Consider the following 22,506-nt stretch of genomic DNA (forward strand, 5'->3'; position numbering starts at 1 on the left):
TCATTAAAAACCTGAATTTTTGGATGCTCTCGGAAAAAAAGAATGTCTGTTAACACTGGCCCCACATTCACTTCTGCTCAGCAATAATCAGCTAGACTCATTCCAATATGGTCATCACTAGCCACATATGGCTATTTAAATTTCAATTGACAAAAATTAAATAAAATTTAAAATTCAACTCTTCAGTCCCACTAGCCACAGTTCAAGTGCTCAAGCCACACTTGGTAAAGGCTGCTAACCCCGTTAGACAGGGGCAGTTACAGAACATTTCCGTCATCATAGAATGTTCTATTGAGCTGCATCACCAAGAGGGTAGTTAGGGGGAAGGGAGTAGATGTCAGTTTAAGGGGCAGGAACTCCTAAGCTTCTATTGAATATTACCATGGGAATGGACTTAGATTTTCTGATTTTTCCAGAGAACTCAAGAACCCTGACTTTTTAATGTGAAAGCTTGCAATTTTTAAATGTTAGCTCTATTTTTTAAGAAACATTGTCTAAGCAAAACAAAGTATGTTTCCAGTGAGACTGATCTCCCCCAGGCGACATCTTACCAGTTCTGAGCCGGAACGTTGGCAGAGGCCTCAGTGATCAGCTTGCTCGAGACTGAGAAGATTGGGCATTGAGAATACAAAGGCTCAGGGTCGGGTGGGGGAGAAACACACATGATCCTTCAGAAACCAGTCCTCTACCGGCTGCAACACGGAAACACAGAGGCTCCCATCTTCCGAGGTCCCTTCTTTGCAAGTTGCGCAATATAGCTCATAATAACAAAAAGTGTCCCTTAAATTTTCAGCACTGCTTCATCTTTTCTAAGGGAGAGGGAAGAGTTTCAGAGTAATTTAGGAAAGACGAGTGGGTTTTGGAAAAGACTTATTAAACAACTAGAAAGAAAACGGAAATTTGTAATGTATCTATCCCTCACGTGTTGCCTCTCAGTGATGTAATACCTCTCTTGGGAAAGAAGTAGTTTTATATTTTAAAATTCTCCAAACCATGGCTTACTTGACTCCCCAGTCCCAAACACGGCCCCATCTCTTCCCGCAAACAGTGCGATTGCATGGTCTGTGCCTTTTGGTGGCTTCTAACTACACCGAGAGCATTTTCCTGTTAAGTGGTGCAAGGACATTTGATAGCCAAGTTTCCAACTTCCATGTCCTGATGGTCTGTGGCTTGCCATACAGATCAAGATTCATTCCGCAGCCTAAATTTTATTAACTTGTTTTCTCTTTTCGAATAATTTATTTAAAAATAATGTCAGAGTGATAGTTTTAAATAATATACTACCTCAGAAACTTTTGCAGTTTCGTCTTTTCACCAAAGCTCAAGTATAATCCCTTTATATTTAACAAAGCAGCTCTCTTGAATACAACTGAACACACATGTATATTTCAATATTTTTTTGAGGTAAGCAGGAGAAATAGGAAGAACCCTAGGTGGGGATTCAGAGATCTAAGAATTATCCCCAGCTCAGCTGTCAGCTGCGTGTGGCTTTGGACAAGCTGAAAAGTGGGCTCTCTTTAAAATAAGGCAAGGGCTTTAGATCTCTTGAAGGCTGGTTTATTTCCAAAATTCTACGGTTCTTTAATTCTGTATGTTTGGGGGCGGGGGGGAGGAAACCCTGAAAATGTGAAACTGAAAATATAAATAGTTTCAGACATTTCTGGGTGGCTAATCAACCACAGTGGTTGGTAGACGAGGTCAGGCCTCATGTGCACCTGTGCTGACGTGCCCGCCAGGCTTTGCCGCTTGGCTGTGGGAACCCTGTGTGCTGCTGGAGTCCTCACCCATAAATGTTCCCTGGAGGCACACATCTCGATGCGTGTTTCTTCTTTCAGAAACTTCTTCCATAAAAGCAGTGATTCTGAAAACAAGAAACTGCCCCCCTCACCACCAAAATAGCAGGATTATTTGCCCTAGATCAAAGGCCCTCACATCTTGATGGACCAGAATGTACAAAATTTCTAAAAAGAACAAGTACTCGGGCTCCATTCCAAACGTACCCAGTCAGAATCTATGGGTTTGGGCCGAGGCATCTGTAGTTTTCACAAGCTTCCTGCCAGATTCCAGTGCCCGGCAATGAGGGAGGAACACGGGCCCAGGTCTATGCAATCATGTGATGGAAACACAAACGTCAAGTGTAGACCCAAACTGCAAATACATTCAAATGAGACACTTGGTCGCTGATTTTTTTTTTAATAAAAGAAAAATGAAAATACAGATTCTACACTTTCTCAAGTGAACGTCAAATTTATCCGCAGTGTTCCAGGTTCTCTTTTATTTTTTTTTTTGCTCTGATTCATACAGAATATTTGTACTCTAGAATGTCATTAAGTGAGAAGCCACACTTGCCAATAATCTGAGCTGTCATCTCCTACTTGGACAGAAGTCTGATGATAAGAATCAAATTTCTAGGGGCAGGTAGTGGTGGGGAGGGGGACTGGGGTGAATGGGAGAGCCCACGTGACCCACTTCTGCTCCTGCCGACTGTTGTCAGTCAGGAATGGGTAACCTTGTGCAGCCAGCTCTTCCGATTTTCCAAGAAAAGCCAGAAACTGGATCTATATGTATAGGCTTGCAATTTTTAAATGGCTGGCAACTAATTCAAATGTTTTGTTTTTTTTTTAAGTCACTTAAAAGTGCACCTTTGAGGCCAAACAATAAAACCAAGAAAGAAGGGGCGCCTGGGTGGCTCAGTGGGTTAAGCCTCTGCCTTCGGCTCAGGTCATGATCCCAGGGTCCTGGGATGGAGCCCCGCATCGGACTTTCTGCTCAACGGGGAGCCTGCTTCCCTTCCTCTCTCTGCCTGCCTCTCTGCCTACTTGTGATCTCTGTCTGTCAAATAAATTAATAAAATCTTAAAAAAAAAAAAAAAGCCAAGAAAGAATTCATCAGCCCAGATTGCACCTGAATGCCCCAGATTTGTAATCTCTATTCTAGAAATCTCTGAGTTCTCTATCTGAATTCAGTCAGGTAATCAAAAACCAGTCACAGAAATGACCTTATCTCACTGCCATGTAGGGTTACGCTCTCTGCCCCTAGAAGTAACAGAGTTCTCTGCCATTTTTAAACTCTGGGGTTTATACAAGGAGTCACATATAAAGTTCATTTCTTCACTCAGATATGTAGGAAGCTGCTGCTCTTTCCCAGGCACTGGAAACATCGTAGTAACCCAAAACTTTGCTACGTTTAATATCTGACACAGCACATTTAAAAAAAAAAAAAAAAAAAAAGAAAAGAAAAAGAAAACAAAACATGAAGCTTATCACTCAGTCCATGGTAAAGATTAAAAACAGATAAGCAAAATCTTAAGAGCAGAATGATACCTCAGAGATCATTTTGCCAGATGAAGTTGAAGCCCAGAAAAAAAAGTCTGGCCAAGAATCACACAGCTCAGGGGCGCCTGGGTGGCTCAGTGGATTAAGCTGCTGCCTTCAGCTCAGGTCACGATCCCAGGGTACTGAGATCGAGCCCCGCATCAGGCTCTCTGCTCTGTGGGGAGCCTGCTTCCTCCTCTCTCTCTGAATTGTGATCTCTGTCTGTTGAATAAATAAATAAAATAAATGTTAAAAAAAAAAAAAAAAAAAAGAATCACACAGCTCATACAGGAATAAAAATTATAGCCCAGAGCTCTAGCTTTTAGTCAAGCCTCGTCTCATCTCTTCTGTGCCGATCTTCCTAAATCCAAGGAGCCCAGTAAATGACTGTCAGAGGAAACTAGCAGGCTCAGTGCCACTGAGAGAGATGACTTCAGTTTGGCAAATTGTTAGTCGGAAAGTAATAGAATATTCCACCTAGAGTTGACACAGAAGTTCTTCTAGATTCATCTGGGTTATTATTTCCTGCTGGTCAGAAGCCATTTTCTTTTTACCTTAGAACATATAAAACAACAGAAAAGCAAGGCGTTACTTATATCTATTAAGAATAGAAAGAAAAACTAAGGGTCAAACAGTCAACATTCATAAAAAATAGGAGAAGAACACCAACAGTTTTAGTAAGAGCAAGGAAAATGGATAGGACTCTGGAAGTATGATTAATAGCAGTGTTTACTCAGTCTTTACTAGGAATGCCCGATTTTGCTCTGAACCATACTGCAACCGAATGTCAAATCTGCTGGAGAAAGAAGTCTTTTGCTGAGTGGCCACAAGAAAAATTAGTTCTGTAATCTGCTCCTAGTATTTTTTATTGTTTTCCAAGCAAGCATTATCTAATAAATGCAACTTTTAGGCATAGCATTCAATACATTCAAAGTTGGGAGAAACAGGTGTACTTTAATGGACTAATTACAGAATTGTTTGGAATGTGCTTGAACTTCAGAACCGGAACAACAGGCAGCAGACTTTAAAAATAGAAGCAAAAATGACTCCTAAGTGAGAGGGCGTGTACTTGTCAACAAAAGGGAGTTCTGTTTGAAAAACTAATTCCAAAAGTGAAATTATGGGTGATTTTTACTCTTTTTAAATATTTTGATTTCCTTGGGGCGTCAGATGGCTCAGTCAGTTAAGCGCCTGCCTTCGGCTCAGGTCATGATCCCAGGGTCCTGAGATCAAGCCCTGCGTTGGCCTCCCTGCTCAGTGGGGAGCCCACTTCTCCCCCTGCCTCTCCTCCTGCTCATGCTCTCTCAAATAATCTTAAAAAACAAACAAACAAACAAAAAAAAACTTTGTTTCTAAATCATTAGTGTTAAAAATGAACTATTTTTAAAAAATAGGATTTAAAAAAATAATTGAAACCTGTAATTCTTACCTTCAACCTGCCATGATTCTAGAATTAGACTTATTTTTTTTTTTTTAATGAAAGCCAGAGTAGAAACAACTAGAGTATAAAACTGATTTTCTTAAAGGTGTTTTTCCCAAAACTTCTGATATTCAAGTTATTAATCTTTCAATCTCTGTAAGGCTCTTATCCCATTACTGGAGCCATAGGAAAAAAGGCCTCCCTTTTAAACTTGAAAACTACAAAATTTTCCTTCTCCACTAACTAATTAAATACACAATTTGACATAACGTCAAAACCTCTAGGGAAAGCAGAATGTCTCTGGTGTCAAGTGTTCATGAAAACATGGTATACTTCAGAGACAAACACGGGAACCTTAATGAGGGGATCTCAGAGCCTCGTGTTTGGGCCAGTGTTTGAAAATCGGACTTCTCGAGACACACTGTGCCAATAGTATGGTTTAGATCCCTGGAACAAGTTTTTTTTCTTTGTTTTTGTTTTTTTGTTTGTTTTATTTTTAAAGATTTTATTTATTTATTTGACAGAGAGAGAGATCACAAGCAGGCAGAGAGGCAGGCAGAGAAAGGGGGAAGCAGGCTCCCCGCTGAGCAGAGAGCCAGATGCGGGGCTCGATCCCAGGACCCTGAGATCATGACCTGAGTCAAAGGCAGAAGCTTTAACCCACTGAGCCACCCAGACGCCCCTGGAACAAGTTTTACAGCATGAAAACACCACAAAGTGGAAATGCAATGTTAATAACTGGTATGACTCTTCAGACTGTTGAGTACTAACATTGAGGTCAAAGTTTGTAAGGTGATAAAAAGCCTTTTAAGAGAAAACTGGTTATGAGTGAATATATGTACTCATGGTCTGAAAAACAGTGGAAATCAGTAGGTGGACACAGAAAGGGTGCCCCCCCAAAAAGGATGTAATATTTTCTCACTTAAATTTGATCAAGTGGAATGGAAGAGAAATTAAATCTAACTTTTTTTCTCTTCAGTAGTAGAGATGGTTAAACTTTTGTGTTAAGTCAAAAGTCTATGAGTTGTAAACTATTCCAAAAATGATCAAAAGACAAATCTGAGGGCGCCTGGGTGGCTCAGTGGTTAAAGCCTCTGCCTTCGGCTCAGGTCATGATCTCAGGATCCTGGGATCGAGCCTCACATTGGGCTCTCTCCTCAGCAGGGAGCCTGCTTCCCCCACCCTCTCTCTGCCTACTTGTGATCTAATAAGTAAATAAAAATCTTAAAAAAAAAAAATCTGAAATACAGATGGCATTACACAGTGGCACAGTCCCAGCTTACCAAAGCAAGGAGTAAATGAAGTCAGAGGTTCCCAGTGTACTTCGAACAGGTGTGCTCCCAAAGTTTGAATACCATGCAAGGACGATTAGGCGTTGCTTCAGCCACGGTGTGGTGGGCCTCAGCACTGCTCACGTGCTCTCTGTCCAAGCCCCAGCGGGGACACCCAACTTCTAAAGCCTCCTGTGCTGGTGAGTCCACTGTTCAGGCTGTGGGGGGGATGAACAGAAGGGGCAGACGTCCAGTGAATTGCCAGCCCTTCGTCTTAGCCATGACCATGAGGAAAGTTCAACAGTGGCTGTTCCAGCAGCCTCCATCCAAGTGTCTGCCCTGCACGGGGCACCCCGCCAACTCCGGAGTCACATAGGCAGGGTGTGCGAGACAGAAACTTTGGATGCTTTAAAGCCACTTGAGATTTGGAGGGGCGTTGTTACTACATAATATAGCTTTCCTGAATGAAACAAAAGGATACCTACACTGAACAGAATGCTCTTTGTCCACCAGGACTGCTGAACGGAGAGGCCATATGGTTTGGTAAGTAGAGCTGGCGTCTCCATGCTAGGAGGAGGTAAAAATCGTATTAAATGTTAAACTGATGCCAAAGAAGTCTCTACTTACAGGTGACTACTTTCCCTATGGTCTGTAGGAACAGAATCCTTTGGACGGAAGTGTAAACAATTTTTAAAAATGGCCAAGTTCAGGGGCATCTCGGTGACACAGTGGGTTAAAGCTTCTGCCAGGGTCCTGGGATCGAGCCCCTCATCTCTACTCATCTCTGCTGAGCAGAGAGCCTGCTTTCTCCTCTCTCTGCCTGCCTCTCTGCCTACTTGTGATCTCTGTCAAATAAATAAAATAATAAAATATTAAAAAGAAAATGGCCAAGTTAGCTATGCCATAAATGATTTCAACTTTAACTATTTTTTCCCTTCAGACAAAGAACCAAAAAGTTTCACTTTTGAACATGCACCTTTTGCTCAAAGGATCCAGTTTTAAATCAGAGATTACTGCCAGCCTACCACTAGAGGGGGCCATCTGCCAACGACGGTGAGCCACTTCAGTGAGGCGGAGGGAGAAATGCATTCTACTCTAGACTTCTTTTCCAAACATCAAACTGCTGGTATAACCCAGGAAGCTTTGAAAAGCACATTCGCAGAAACCCCCAAAGCCCGAGTCAGTAGATCTGAAGTCAGGTTCATATATGTGTAATTCTTAAAAATTTATGGAGTATTGTTGACACACAATGTTGTGTTAGTTTCCAGTGTACATCAGTGATTCCACATCTCCGCATGTTCTGCGGTGCACACTACACAACGCTGCAACAGTATTCTCTACTGTATTCCCTGTGCTGAAGCCCTTCCTCCAACTCCCCTTCCCCCATTTGGCCTTTCTTCCTATCTCCCCCTGGTCTGGCAACCATTAGTTCTCTCAATTTTTAAGTGTGATTCTGCTTTTGTTTGCTTATTCATATTTTGTTTTCCAGATTCCACAGGAGTGAAATCATATGGCATCTGTCTTTCTCAGTCTGATTTCTCTTAGCATACCACCCTCGAGGTCCATCCATGAAATGTGTACTTTAAAAAAAAAAAAAACTCCCCAAAGGCATCTAATGCAAAGCTAGGTTTGCTTCCACTAGTGTAGATTTCAAAGAGCTGGTCATTTTCAATCAAAACGTTTTGCCACCTGCAGGGCATTTTGACAGGGAAATAGATATAAGAAACCTGGGTGGATAAAAACAAAACCTCCTAAGAACAGAATTTCACTTTCCAATAATAATCAACACGGGAACAAAACACCGTTATCTTCAAATTTAAATTTATTAAGACATTCAGCTATGTCTGTCAGTCTACATCCAAATTTGCTACTAAAAATAAAATAAAGTCACATCCCACATTAGGAATATCGAGTCTGAAAAACACTTTTTGAGCCAAGCCTATTGTATAAATAAATGACTAGTTTCTTTTCATATCAAAATTCCCATAAAAAATTACAGTCCCCCCTCCCCAGTTCTACCTGTAGCCATGATGAATGTAAAAATTTAAATATGACACAAACTTGTCAAAGAAAAGGTGCAAAGTCTATTAACAGCTTTAAAAGTGGCATTTGCAGAGTGTGATCATACAGTTATGTACTCATTCCCCAAGTGCAAATATTGCCAGAATTTAACACTGTTTTGATTCAGTTGCAAGAATTAAACATTACACAGGATTGAAAAGTACACTTCGGGCCTTTATCAGTGCCCTAAAACCCCTCCCACTTTGGTCTCCTACACTAACGTGGACCCCAAAGTGTTCATTAGAGTTTTAGTTTACGTCACACAGCCAACACAGTATACAATATATTAACAAAAGTTCCATATACATCAAAATATTGAAGACTCCATCATAAAGTTCAAGAGTCTCAGATTACATGAATGCACCCGCAAGGCCCAGTGCCCACCCACCCCCTCCCCTAAAGCACATACGAAGTATGAGCGTGCTTCAATCTTGGAATACAATCAATGCTCTTACATCTTTGATTTCATTTCAGTGCTGTACAAAACTCAATTATCACCTGACTGAGTTCCAATTAACTGAGGGAAAGGGGGGTGGTGAAAAGGGCTGGTCACTACTCATACTTTGTAGTAAGAATGATTCTGTCCCCTAGAAAGTTAAATGTCAGTTCCGCGTCTGCCTGCTTCTTCCCATGCTGTCTTCATGCTCTTTATCCTTTCTTTAGCCCCTTGCAAGCACTCAAATCTGATTTTATGTATCCCTTACAAATCAGGGGCAGTTTCTGAAGTTGTTGAGGTTGAGTTTTCTTGGCAGACCTCTACAAAATATCAGCATGGGCTATATAAATACATTTTGATTAGCATACATTGCAATTTTCTCCCACAATGTCAAGGGGATGAAAGCAAGCAGTCTCCACTGAGATTACTTCCTGGATCAGACACTTGGAATGTCAAGTTTCCTGCCTCATCATCTCATACATTCATTCCTCAAATCTGAGCTCAAATTTCATAGTGAGTTAACTTCTCCAGAGTATCAAAGCATTATTTCTGCTTCTTTTCTTCTAGGCTGACCTCAACAGGACATGCTTCATCTTTCACACTAGAAGGATATTCCTTAGGATCACAAGTCCCTTCCTGGCTATCTGATCTAGTGGCAATGCACTCATTATTGTCCCTGGAACCTTCTTGCATCCCAGTCCCTGGAGGATGCTCTTGATTTGCAGGTTCAGTTCCTTCCTGAAGCATATTTTGCTCAACTCCAGCATGAGGTTGTGGAACCAGCTCAGCTCCTAACCCTGGAAGCTGGGAGGAGTTTTTGAGGTGGCAGTGGCACAGAGGGCAGGTCTCCTGGACATATAGCCACTTCTTGAGGCAGCCAGCATGGAAGAAATGACTGCAAGGTGTGATCACAGCAGATTTCATGTCCTAGAAGGGAGGGAAAGATACCTCAATAAATGCCCATTATCTAAAATCTTTGCTGCTAATCCCAAAAGTTCTAGTTCCAACATTTCTTTCCCACAATTCCCCATAGAAAAGGTATAACACAGATTTTAGAATAAAACTCATTTTAGATTACAGTGATAATCCTCCTGCCTTCAGAGACACTTTTACACCAACAATGCAAGAACCACTGGCTAAGCAGTTTTTAAAAGAAGTAAAAATAAAAAATGAGAAAGCAACAAACTTCTTAACTGGCTTCTGCCTTCATATGGAACACAAGCATCACATAACTACTGCAGTGTGATCACTGGGTTTCCCCCCGCATGGCACGGGTGTAATTAGAACCTAAGAAAATCTGATGAAGACAGGACTTCCCACAGTTACGCTTCAACACAGCTAAACAGATTATTCCATGATGAAATCACTGGCAAGGAGACAAAATCAGCCACATAACACCAGGGTATTGGCAAGGAAGTGGCAATTTCATTAAGGAGAATGTATGTAATGCAGTCTTCAAGATAGGGTCTGTCTAAGCCACAGCTTCTCGATCTGCATCACAATCACCCAGAGTGCTTGCTAATAACCAGGCATATTATTGAGCCCCCCAAGACCTACAGAATTGGAATAGCTTAAGACAGCATTCACAAATCTACAGTTACAGCAAGCCACCCATGTAAGTTTTAGGCACACACAAGTTTGATAACCACCGGATTAAGAAGTGGTTTACTTTGCATTAATGTTCCTTGCAGAATATATATTCGGGGAGGGAAGGCTGAGGACATGATTTAATTGTTAAGAATATACATTTAGTGACTCAACCATTAATTTTGTTTAAAGTCCCAAAACAAGGAGTTGTAGTTGTGACAGAAATTCCTTGCCAAGAACTGGTAACACCTGGAAGTCAACTTTTAAGCAGAAAGCCATTCAAGGAAAAGCAGCCAGCTGGGAAGTTAAGCAATTTGACTTTCATTTTCTGTGTGATATCAGCAGGTAGTTCTAGCACCTCAAAAAAAGTGATGTGGCAACAGGAAATACAAAAAGGAGACTCTTAAATCCCGGAGTTGGAATATTTAGACATTGGCTGCTGAAGCTGATGTGCCCTGTCCTTGACGTGCTCTTTCCCACATACAACGATGCTACCAAGCACAAAGGAAGCAGAACTAAGACAATGGCCACTTCACTTGGGGGGAACCTACAATTGTCCTTAGTCCCCCAAATACAAAAACAACTCGGAAGACATTATTTTGTGAGTACCCAAAGGTATGTTCTAACAAGAATAAAAAAGTGGTAGTTGCATCTTATTCTTAAGACTAAATTCTTGAGCTAGGCAGTCTTAAACACACACCAATACATACACACTCCCATCTAAACTGTAAAGCACCTTGGCTAAAGACCATTCCCTCATACTGAATGACTCTATTATCTCGTTTTAGTCCACCAGCCTACACTCTTTAAGAGGGATTTTAAACAATTTCTGTTGTTGCCCTTATTCTATCCATACTTCCAATAGCACAATTTAGCTATAAAAAGCTGCTCCTCAACCACCCCCCTGCCCAAGTTAGTGGTGACGATAAACTGTAGGCCTATTTTTTGCAGTGATATTTCCAAACTCATTTCAATACTACGTTTCAATTTTAATAGAAGGCAGACATCAGCTCTTCATAACACACATGCCAAAGATGCCAGGAAGGCCAACTACAACGGCATATGGGTTAGGTGACTCTCTCATACCCTCTAGTTCCCACTTCCAGACACAAAGGCTTGTATCCATCTCAGGTAGTCATCAACCTACAGGTAAACATATACTCTCTCTACCTATGTTAAGTAAATGAATACTTCTTCCCATCCTGGAAATACCAGAAGGAAAAGTGTCAGAATCTTGGCACACCACTTTTCAGAAGTTGCTGACTCCTGAACGATCGTATATATTTGACAGGATATGTGTGTATGTGTATGTGTGTGTGTGTGTGTGTGTGTGGTGTGTGTGTGTATATTTGGGAGTAAATATAAAATACACCTGACCTGTTTTTCCTTTATTTATTGGTGAGCAATGTTGAAAATAACAATAAATTAGAACTTGAGGGACTAAATTAAAAACTTAACTCAGAAATAAAATGGAAATATTCTATCAGGTCTTTAACAATTTCTGAGACCTATTTTTTTTAACCAAGGAAATAATTCTGCCTACAAATTTAACTTAAATTTGGTTAATGTGGTTAAAGTCCCAAGCGATACACCAACCCACCCAAATGGATTCCTATTGTATGAGTTACCTGGTAACAGATGGCACATATATCATTGTGCTTCTCCAGCTGCTCTTTTGTAGCAATGGGTAATGATTTAATCTTATTCACAGCATCCCTTCGGAGTAGGAAGCTCTTCCACCCCAGCTGTGCCCGAAGCCACACATTATAATAGGAATGGATAAAGATGATCATTGAGCCCATTACGGTCCATTCTCCAAAGATGGTCTCTGAGACACCATAGGCCACCACACAGAGGGCCACAAGAAACTCCAGAAGGCGGTAAGTGCCATTCACATAGTAGATGACATCATCCATGTTTTCCACTGGCTCTTTTCGGAATTCCTCAACCATAAATAAGACATAAATAAAAAGTGTTCCCAAAACCTGTAAAATACATGTATTTTAAAACAGAGTATGACCACTAAGAAAGGCTTTTCATAGACTTTAAGCAATAACATTCCTAACAGTTTTAGGATGCCATATTTAATATCAGAGAAAACCATGGTATAATTAAAATGCAGGTAATCTCAGTGATCCAAGCATTTGATACCAAAAAGCCGTATCTTGAGATGTAACTTTCTTAAAATAATTCTGACTAGTTATCACTTTTCTGACTCACCCTTTCCTTTCATTCCCCAGAGATCACCAAAACCCATTAAAACTCTCTCTAAATTTTCCTAATCCTGTAGTCAACTTTCAAAGAACCTTTATCTCTAAAGTAACAATGAATAAATCTTTGTTGCCAGTGTTATGTTTTCTTTTACTTCTTACTGATCAGGCAGCAAAGATCCACTTTCAAGTTACAATAAGCTTATTATTTCCAGGGCAATATTATCTGTTGTATGTATCTATGTGTATATTACACATGTCACATATTCACATAAATCATGAAACTAAGAATATTCTTGAGCGGGTATTTACTAAGAAAATGTGCTCCAGACAAGCTATAAAATCTTTTAATATTTTATAGTTACTTATCAATTTAAGCTTTACATGATAGCTCTGTATCATTTTATACATTTGCAAAGTTTAATTACCTCGATAAAAAAAAGATACAGTGACACAGATAGGTGTGATATTTTAATAACCTACTATCTAAGCTCTATGTTCATATCAGTGTAATGTTATTCTGATAAGTAAGGTAGGAAGTAATCACCTAAACAGGTCACTTATAATCATTCATCTTGAAAAAGTTTAATTCTTTTTCTGGAAGGAAAAATAAGTAAATTCAATTATTATGTAAAGTTAATTATTCCTAGGCTTACCTGAAGAGAGGTGAGAATGCTGCTAGAAATAATGATAAGCAGCCAAAAATCCATGTGGAAAAACTGGCAAATCATGTAAGCCATGTAAGCAGGGAACACTAGCAAAAATAAACAAAGGCTCACAGCACGGAAGTGTTTCCATAAACTCCTAGAGAAACAAAAACAGTCCTTTAAAGCACCTGTCACCCAGGACCACAACAATCCTGTTAGCAATGGATAGGTCTTGGGCCATGCTGACATTTCCCAAATGCTTTACTAAGCATCCTTCTCCTTGCCAGTCACTATAGACTAGGTTTCAGGACAAGGGTCATAGGCCTGGTATTTCAAAGCCACCTGAGTCACCTTTTCTCTCTACTCAGTCAAAATTCCCAAGCACCATCAGTTTTAATAGTTAACTTTCAGTTCCATTTTCATTCCTACAAATTTCAAAGTGATTTCAGGCTTTTGGAGCATTAACCCTTCACAATAATGTATGATCTTAAGTCATAAGACATCTTCCTCCCACCTGTTGCACTGGGATGGAAATCTCTGCTACCGTAAGCACAGTATTACTAAGAGGAATGGTTCTCCAACAGCTATATTAATCTTCACATCTGTCAGGGCTGGGGGCGGAAAAACTATGAACCACTGTGTTTTAGGACCTACTAGTTGGTCTTCCTCCCCTAGTTCCAATCTATCCTGGATACTGTCTGCCTGATTAATCTTCCTAAAGCTCGACTAGCATTAATATTGTCAATGCCTTCTCTAAACTTCCTAGCCTTGCATCTGAACTCCCATTTTTTTGGTCCAAACTTGTCAATCCCTATTCCTCACTATAAACAAAGATGGTTAATTAACTTTACTCCCAGAAAAACACAAGCACTCTTACATCCCACTAGAAACACCTCTGTCCCACTCTCTCCTGTTCTAAACCCCTTAAGCTAGCTCAAGCTGAACAAATCAGGTAGCATGAATCCCTTCTCCAGGAATCACTGATCCTCTCAGAATACTGGTACCAGCAATCATACACCAAAATTATAGTCTTGTTTCAATCATACAGATATTTATATGTTGTATGCCTAAATATTTTTATTTATACTTTATTTTTTATCTAAAGTTATTATCTAAATAATACATATGTACATATACATAAAAATGTCTTATCACCCAAATTTACACTCCTTTAAAAAAAGAACAATATCTCCTTCCTCACATAACTCAGCTTTTAAGCTCAACTTGTTTGAAGGGGCAAAGAAAAGTTGAAAATTTATTTCTCTGCTTGATATTTTCAAATTATTTTCCATCTACTGCCATCTATTTTTCTTTTTTTTAAACCTACCTATCTATCCACCCAAATGCAAAGCCCTATGATATAAGCAGGACAAAAGTGATCATGGTTATATCAAGGGGAGTACTATATATGTAAGTAAAATATAACTTCATATACATAGCTTAATGTATACATATACTTTATATACAGCTCAGTGTGTGTCTTAATATATTATATGTATACTTTTTACATACAAGAAGACTTTATGCTTTTAAGACACCCAACAAATCAAGAGACTTCTCAGACTTAGATTTCAGTTTCTGATTCCACTTGAACCCCACTTGTCAATGGTGGAATACATATACAGAAGCCCCAGTTATGGCAAAAGAAGGAGGAACATAATTTTTTCTTGTGTACCTCTTCACATATCAAAATATTCTACTAAATCATTCCTTAAATACACCACAATTTAAGACAGATTGTATACCAAGTTTTAAAAGATACACAAACCTAACAAGTTAGGTTGTTCCCTAACAAGTGCCTTAAGCAGAAATTTGAAAAAGCTTTCCATTCAACAGAGAAAAGGGGAATTCCATGCCCTTTAAGTTTACTTATAGTTACTTTATGAAGATAAAGGGCTGCCACAAGGTATTTTTTAAAAAGGTAATAGATATTTCCATTTTGTGGGTAAATAAAAGCCAAATTTTTTAACACACTGATCACAAATCTAGAAAGAAATCACTGTGGGGTTCACAAAAACAAATTTCCTCTCTCATTTCCAAAACAGATTTCCTCCCTCTCAAAACACAAAACGCAATTAAAATCTATGTAAACTGAGTAACAAAGACTTAAAATTACTACTGACTTCCTATAAAACATGAATATTTATTCATTTAATCATTGAGGAAATGTAGATTTCAACCAAATTGTTTAAGAGCTCATGGCTGCAAAAAAATTAAGTTTTAATTAAATATCATTATATGTGATCTCAAATCTATGCAGTCTGAAGATTTTTTAAAAAATGGCATAAGGAAAAAAACCACACACAAAGTTAAATGCTAGACTGTATGGGACTTTCTATAATTAATAATTCAGAGAAAAATTATTATTATAGTAAAAATTAAAGCTAGGTACTTTGGAACTGTTTTACACCTTTTCTTGCAAACATTTTCCACCTCCCAAAGTTATGGGACAAACATAAACTTGCGGGTAGTTCTGCTCTGAGATCCAAAACATAAAAAGTTCTATTTTATTTTTTTAAAGAAAGGCAGGCAGGCAGGAATTACTGTAACAGTAGTTATACTTCATTAGATGTTAAATTATAAATCATTTTCTTTAACAGGCTAATTTGCCTTAAAGCTTTAAATATATTTTTCAAAATTAAGCGGTGATCCATTTATATAAAATAGGAATATATTTACATATAGACACAATGTGTATTTTTAATTATACAGAGAAGCATGAACACCTATTATCCCAAGAGTTATAATTTATGTCTAATTTTGGCATAAGTATGAATATACACAAACACACACACACATAGTGTGTATATTATATACACAGATATATTTATATCCTTATTTAAGAAGTTAAAATTCTATTAAAATCTAATTTAAAATTAAATATAAAATGAATAGCAGAAAACATTGAAATCTTATCCCATTAATAAGCACTATAAAATAAAAAAAATTTTCCATTCACCCAATCCATTTTTTTAAAAACGTTTGTCATTTGAAAATCTACTACATAATTTGAGTAAGTAGACCATTATCCTAAAATTCCTTGTTAAAAACTGAATAAAATTTACAGATAAAGGCAACAATTATCTCTATGGCTAAATCTGAGACACCTTTTTAGGTTAAACACTGGAAATTACATCTAGTCCAAGCTATTCCAAAGACATGTGAAGCATTTTTCCCTCTAATAATTATTTCTTAAATGATAGAAGCAGTGTTATTATGAACTATCAATATTATCTCTTAATTATTTCTCTAATTTGAGAATTAAGATACTTTTCATTTCCTTTCTCAATCCCTAGTACTCTGAATTAGTCATAATCCTTGATTCAGGATGCATTGTCACCATTGGTCTGTGGGTGTCCCTCTTTCTACTGAACTAGTAATCTAATTAGCTATCTTAAATATTGTAACAAGCCTTCACGAACCCGTCTCTCCATACAAAAGAGAGGGCCTGGACAATTAACCACGATTAACCATATAGCAGGCCTGCCTATTCCACGTCCTGCCTCCCTGTACCCTGAAAGCATTAACTAGAATCTGTGTTCTTTACTCTCGCTTGCTTTCCTTTTTACAGTTTTGTTTATTAATTTGTACGTATTCCTAAAGGGTATATTTTAAATTTTTAACATAAAAATAACATGCTACACTGTCATCTCTTGGGATTTATTTTCTAACTTTATAATGCTATGACTTGTGCATATTGTTTTCTGTGTCACTATATTTCTAACATTCCACAGTAACTATCATCACATTTACTCACCCACTTTCCTGTCTATTGTCATTTGGCTTGTTCCTGGATTTTTGCTACTGTGAATTGTGCTCTGGACATTCTTCTGTACTGAACATGTGCAAGAATGTCTTGAGTATATATGTAGGAGGAGTGATGGCCACACTATTTCCAAAGTGATTACGCCACTTGATACTCCCACCAGAAACTGGGGATACTGTGTCATCTAGACCTTCTTCCACTCTAGATACTCAGTCGACTTTCCTTTCTCTCCCCCTTCTTCCTTCCTTCCTTTATTCCTTGCCAATCCCACAGGTTTAAAACAGCACCTCAGAGTGGTCTTGATTTACATGATACTGAACCTTTCTTCATTTCCAGGTGTCTCTCTCACTAAAAACCTAAAGATAAAAATGTTTTTCATCCATTTCTCTTGCTCATTTGAGCTGTTTGTACTTTGATACCAATTCCTGGGCAAGTGCAAATACTATGAATATCTTCTCCCAGTTTGTGAAGTTAACTTTAGGTCTAAAAAGTTATTAATTGTAATCATTAGATTTATCACTCTTCCCTTTCATAACCATGGCCCGTCTTAATACTTACTCTCACTCTTCCACAGCAGTCAGTTTAAGAAACTGTTTCCTACTTGAAAGTCTGTAATATATTAGCCTATGTGAGATTTAATTTTTTGTTTTTGACATTTTAGGTTTCTAACATTCCAGGGCTGATTCTATGTTTAATAGTGTGAGAGAGGAACCCATTCCATCTGTTTCCAAATAGAAACCATTTTTCCCAGCAACATTATGGAAGAGTGCCACCTGTCCTACTCATTGGACATGCCTCCCCTGTCATATATCAAAGTCCAACATAGATGGGTCTGTTTGGGGGCTCTCTGCTCCCGTGCTCAAGCCGTCTATACTCCAGCTAACACTAAAAATTTGCATAGTACCTCCTACTACGAGTGAAATAAAACTTTATCTTTCTCAAGTCGTCTGTCTGATTTCAAAACAGGGATAATACTAGCCTCAAAGAATTGAGTTAAGTAGCATTCTTTTTATTGTCTGGAAGGGTGTATTTCAAATAGGGATAATCTGTTCCTTCAAAGTTTGGAACTTGCTTGTAATACCATCTGGGTTGAGAGGTTTGCCATTTACTTCCACTTCTTTAACAGCTACAGAACTATCCAAGTTTTTTAATTCTTTAGTCAGTTCTAGTAAGTTACATTTTTCTTACACTCTTCCATTTCACTTGTTTTAAAAAAGTACTGGCATATAGCTGTTGATAGGACTCTCTTATTTACTGCAGGCAATGGTAGAGAGAAGAACCTAACGCTAACAATTCAACCCTTTTTCATGCTTTCATAGCCAAGAGCCACTCTGGCTTAGGCTAACACTGCAGTGGACACCAACACCACTGACATCAATGCAAAATAACCACCGCCCACCCACACACAGGGCTTCTCCTTTCCTTTCTAAACTTCCTCTCCATTTGACCTTGAAGAAAAAAGCCAGTAATGCAGCTACTTCAACATCCTGGTGGAAATCAGAACTCGATTTACTGGTTCTTATGGTAGTGGAACTATATATGTCTTTCTCTTTTCTAATATTTTCTATAGTATTATATTAGTCTTATCAGTATATGCTAAATTAATCTGTATAAGTAATACTACTAAATGATACTGTCAGAAATGACAAAATAGTGTTGTACTTAGGTCAAAACAACCCATTTAAATGGCTACTTAACCGAGCTCACAGCGGAGTTCAACAACTGAAATGCTCCTATTGAGATGCCTTACACCTCAAAACCAAACCTCAAATAACTATAATTAAAAAGATTATCTGAAACAAATCAAAGACCTCTGAGCTTATTGAAATTAAATTGATTCTTGCAGCCACCATTTGAGAAAATTTTCAGAATGCTCAGCAATGTGGGATATGGGGATAAAAAGACAAATCTGATGAACTGTAATTAAAATGTTGATTTAAGTGTTTGAAAAATCTGCTGTCAAAAATTTATCTCCCAAAAGATCGCCTGTTCCCTTACTCATAAAACATTGCTGAAGAAGCAATAAATTCAGGTATTTCAAAACTCAGCAGAATGGAATACCAACAGATGCAAAACAGCGGTGCTGAATTTTTAGTAATTCGTTATAGAATGCCCTTGTAGAAGCTACAGTAAGCCTAATTCTATCTTAGAGAGCTAAATAATAACTTTTTTTTTTAAGATTTATTTACTTGACACAGAGAGAAAGAGATCACAAGTAGGCAGAGAGGCAGGCAGAGAGAGAAGGGGAAGCAGGCTCCCTGCCAAGCAGAAAGCCGGATGCCGTACTCAATCCCAGTACCCTGAGATCATAACCTGAGCTGAAGGCAGAGGCTTAATCCACTGAGCCACCCAGACGCACCTAAATAATGACTTTTATTCCTTAAGAAAACTTCTGTAATATGACATGAACATAAATGCAGCTATATTAATTTTGCCTGGTCCCATAAGGTGTCAGGAATCCCCACTAAAACCTCAGTAAGTTAAAACTGTCTAAAGGCCATCCCATGAGGCCGTTATTCCATAAATGCCTATCTTTATGACTGCCCAAGAGCCTTTATTTCTCTCTCCTTCAAATGATTTTCTCTGTTCTCTCAGTGCTTTCTCTCCTTTAGCATTACACAGAAAATCTATTATTTACTATATTTCCTGGACTAAATTTGATCCTCTCCATTCTTCATTTTAAAACTGAACAAACATAAAAAGCATTAAATTTCTCTGACGAAAAAGGTGACTTGTAATTGGCCTTTGATGTGATTTCTAACTATAAGACTTTTGAGAGAAATAAACAGAAAAGTCAAAACACATAGAGAAAATAAAAAGGTAAACTTGTCACCTTAAGCTAATACCAATTATTCATTCATTTTCTGTCTCTAAACATTATCTAAATCTTTAGACAACAAACTCATATAAAGAATATTATAAAAATTTCTTTTAGGAAGTTTCTTACTTGTCTCTAGATGCTCCCAGCGCCAAAACAATAGGATCTGCAATCTCTAACATAGACTGCAGAATAGAAGCTACGACAATGAAAAGGATAATACTGAGCAGGAAAGCTCGGTGAACAACCTGTAGTTCTATCAGACCAGTCTGCACTGCCAGGATTAACAGCGTAACTCCTTCTGTCATGCCCCTAGAAAAAGCATATGTTTTCAGAAAAGCAATCAGTCAGAACCTCATTTCATTCCAAGAAAAAATAATTCAAAGACTTACATTGTTGTTACATATTTGTGATCTGGTCTGACTTAGACAACAAACCTCATCAGAATATTAACTTTTATAGAATACCAATATAATAGTAATATATAGTCATAATATACCATTTTATGCATGCAAAACATTAACAGCTATTATTTGAGCATACAATGAGGAGATAAAAAGCAACTTTTTTTTTTTTTTTTTTTTTTTATTTGACAGACAGAGATCAGAGGTAGGCAGGGAGACAGGCACAAAGAGAGGAAGGGAAGCAAGCTCCCTGCTGAGCAGAGAGCCCGGATATGGGGCTCGATCCCAGGACCCTGAGATCATGACCCGAGCTGAAGGCAGAGGCTTTAACCCACTGAGTCACCCAGGCGCCCCTAAAAAGCAACTTCTAAGATAAATGAGCCAGATACTCTCCCATTCTTAGGTATTCACTGAATTATACATATTTGTTAGGAGCTATATCTTGATTATTAAAAAAAAAATCACAGGTAAACGTCTTCATAGTCTTGGAGTAGAAAGGTCTCTTTAAGCAGACTATAAACTTTTTTTGAAATTCTGTTTCCATATGGAAAATTTGTACAAAATCCTGAGATCTTTTTTATCTTAATCACTTGATTTACAAAGAACTCTCACAAATAAATGAACAAGGCTAAATCTAGTTTTTCAAAACCATAAATGAGCAAATATATCAAAGTTTGATGACCCAACCACCAACAAGGAATTATGAGAAAAAAATGGGGAGACTAATATTGAGATAAAACAAAACAAAACAAAATATTGAGATAAAACAGATAAAACCTTTTTAGAGAAAAACTCACTAATAAATTTAAAAATGTATATACCCTTCAATTCAATAATCTTACTGGTAATAATTTACCCTATGGATGTACTACAAAAAACTTAAATGTAAGAGAAAATATAGTGAATAACAGAACATGTTATGTGGTATCACAAGAATACAACTGGCAAAATCCAAACTCTAAAAAATTAAACAGGACAATCTGGTGTCTTCAACAAATAAAATGAAAGGGAAAAAATACAGACACAACAGGGACCTAAATATTAAAAAAGAGGCTTAATAAGTATTAACCAACTGCAATATGGCCCTTATTTAGATCTGAAGCTGACCAAACAAAAAAAAAAAAAAAATTTTTTTTAAAGGGGTGGGGAATATGAACACAACTGGGAATCCGATGTCGAGGAATTCTTCTCTTACTGGGAATGAATGTGCTATTATAGTTATGCTTTTTCAAATGAGACTGAAATATTTATGGGTAAAATGATATTATATCTGGGATCTGCACCAAGGGCAGCTGCGGATTATGGAGGGGACAAAGTAAGTGGAGTAGATAGGGGCATGCATGACAGAAAACTGGCTGTTATTACTGGAGATGGGTCACAGGTATATGTAAGTTCACTTTACTATTCTCTCAACTTGGTTAATTTGAAAGTTTCCTAAGTAAGGGTTAAAAAAAAAAGAAATACTTTAGTATTTTGAAATACTATGACTTTATCAGAAAGAATGAGGATGCCTTTGTGTTGATATAAAAAAAATCCAAAACATATTTAAGTGAAAAACTAAGGGGCCAAACTGTGTATACTATGTGGAAATGAAATAAAAACAACAAGAGTAGCAAAAATATATATGTGTACTTTTCCCCGTAAGAAATTTAAAAATAACCATTATAAGCTGCTACCTTTAGGGAGAGGAAATGGCAAGCAGGGGGGTTGTCACTTCCCATTTCACATTTTCTGAATGGTGTGAATTTTATGAGCTTATACATGAATTATTTTTCTTTCCTGCCCTTCTCCCTCTTTTGTCATTATAAAGGTGTTAGCTAGGACTCGCAGGAAGATTATAAAGCTTAGGGTTTTTTTCTCTTCTGTCATAAAAAAAATAATGTACACTAAAAAAAGTTTCCTCCAATTTACAAGGTACTTCACCATCTACTAGTTCTTTTTTTTTTTTTTTTAAGATTTTATTTATTTATTTAACAGAGAGAGATCACAAGTAGGCAGAGAGGCAGGCAGAGAGAGAGGAGGAAGCAGGTTCCCTGCCAAGCAGACAGCCGATGTGGAACTCGATCCCAGGACCCTGAGATCATGACCGAGCCAAAGGCAGAGGCTTAACCTACTGAGCCACCCAGGTACCCCCATCTACTAATTCTTAAACATTCCATAAAGACTTAAAATTTTAAGAGTTTATATAAAGTTATATAAATGAAATCATTAAAAATTCCTATATTAACAGAAATTGTGATAAGTTCTAGAAATAGCGTTTCCCAATATCTGATCTTGGTGATTTAGTAACTATATTAACCATTCTACATTCTCATTAATGTATCCCTTGAAACTTCAATCAGTATCAAAATTATGTCCACACATAAAAAATTTTTTCAAGTATCAAATATAGAAATTTGATTTTAACAGGGCTACACTTAAACTTCAATGGGAAAAAGCAGGCTATCAAAAATCTTTCAAGGTACCTGGGTGGCTCAGTCAGTTAAGACAGTTGATTTTAGCTCATGACTCATGATCTCAGGTTGTGAGATTGAGCCTCTCATGTCAGGCTCTATGCTGAGTGTGGAGCCTG

General features: G+C 37.9%; 1 protein-coding gene and 1 long non-coding RNA gene across 3 annotated transcripts in view; both read right to left on the bottom strand.

The window, feature by feature from the left end:
* Positions 1-2,190: 2,190 nt before the first annotated feature.
* On the bottom strand, positions 2,191-7,356 carry LOC131831847 (uncharacterized). Its single transcript, XR_009353822.1, has 3 exons — positions 6,491-7,356; positions 6,018-6,223; positions 2,191-3,868 (listed from the first exon to the last, which is right to left on the bottom strand). It is a non-coding gene; the product is annotated as an uncharacterized LOC131831847 (long non-coding RNA).
* Positions 7,357-7,809: 453 nt separating this feature from the next.
* Positions 7,810-22,506, bottom strand: part of RNF145 (ring finger protein 145) — a 53,919-nt gene continuing 39,222 nt past the window's right edge. For both annotated transcript variants that reach the window (XM_059174183.1, XM_059174182.1), the window contains 4 exons: positions 19,660-19,842; positions 12,956-13,103; positions 11,718-12,074; positions 7,810-9,429 (listed from right to left, as the gene is read on the bottom strand). In XM_059174183.1, coding sequence (XP_059030166.1) covers positions 9,046-9,429; positions 11,718-12,074; positions 12,956-13,103; positions 19,660-19,842 — 1,072 coding nt within the window. In that variant the 3' untranslated portion in view covers positions 7,810-9,045. The remainder of the gene's footprint in view (positions 9,430-11,717; positions 12,075-12,955; positions 13,104-19,659; positions 19,843-22,506) is intronic.

The sequence above is a fragment of the Mustela lutreola genome, chromosome 5 (genome assembly GCF_030435805.1).
Source record: "Mustela lutreola isolate mMusLut2 chromosome 5, mMusLut2.pri, whole genome shotgun sequence".
In the NCBI taxonomy this organism is placed as follows: domain Eukaryota; kingdom Metazoa; phylum Chordata; class Mammalia; order Carnivora; family Mustelidae; genus Mustela; species Mustela lutreola.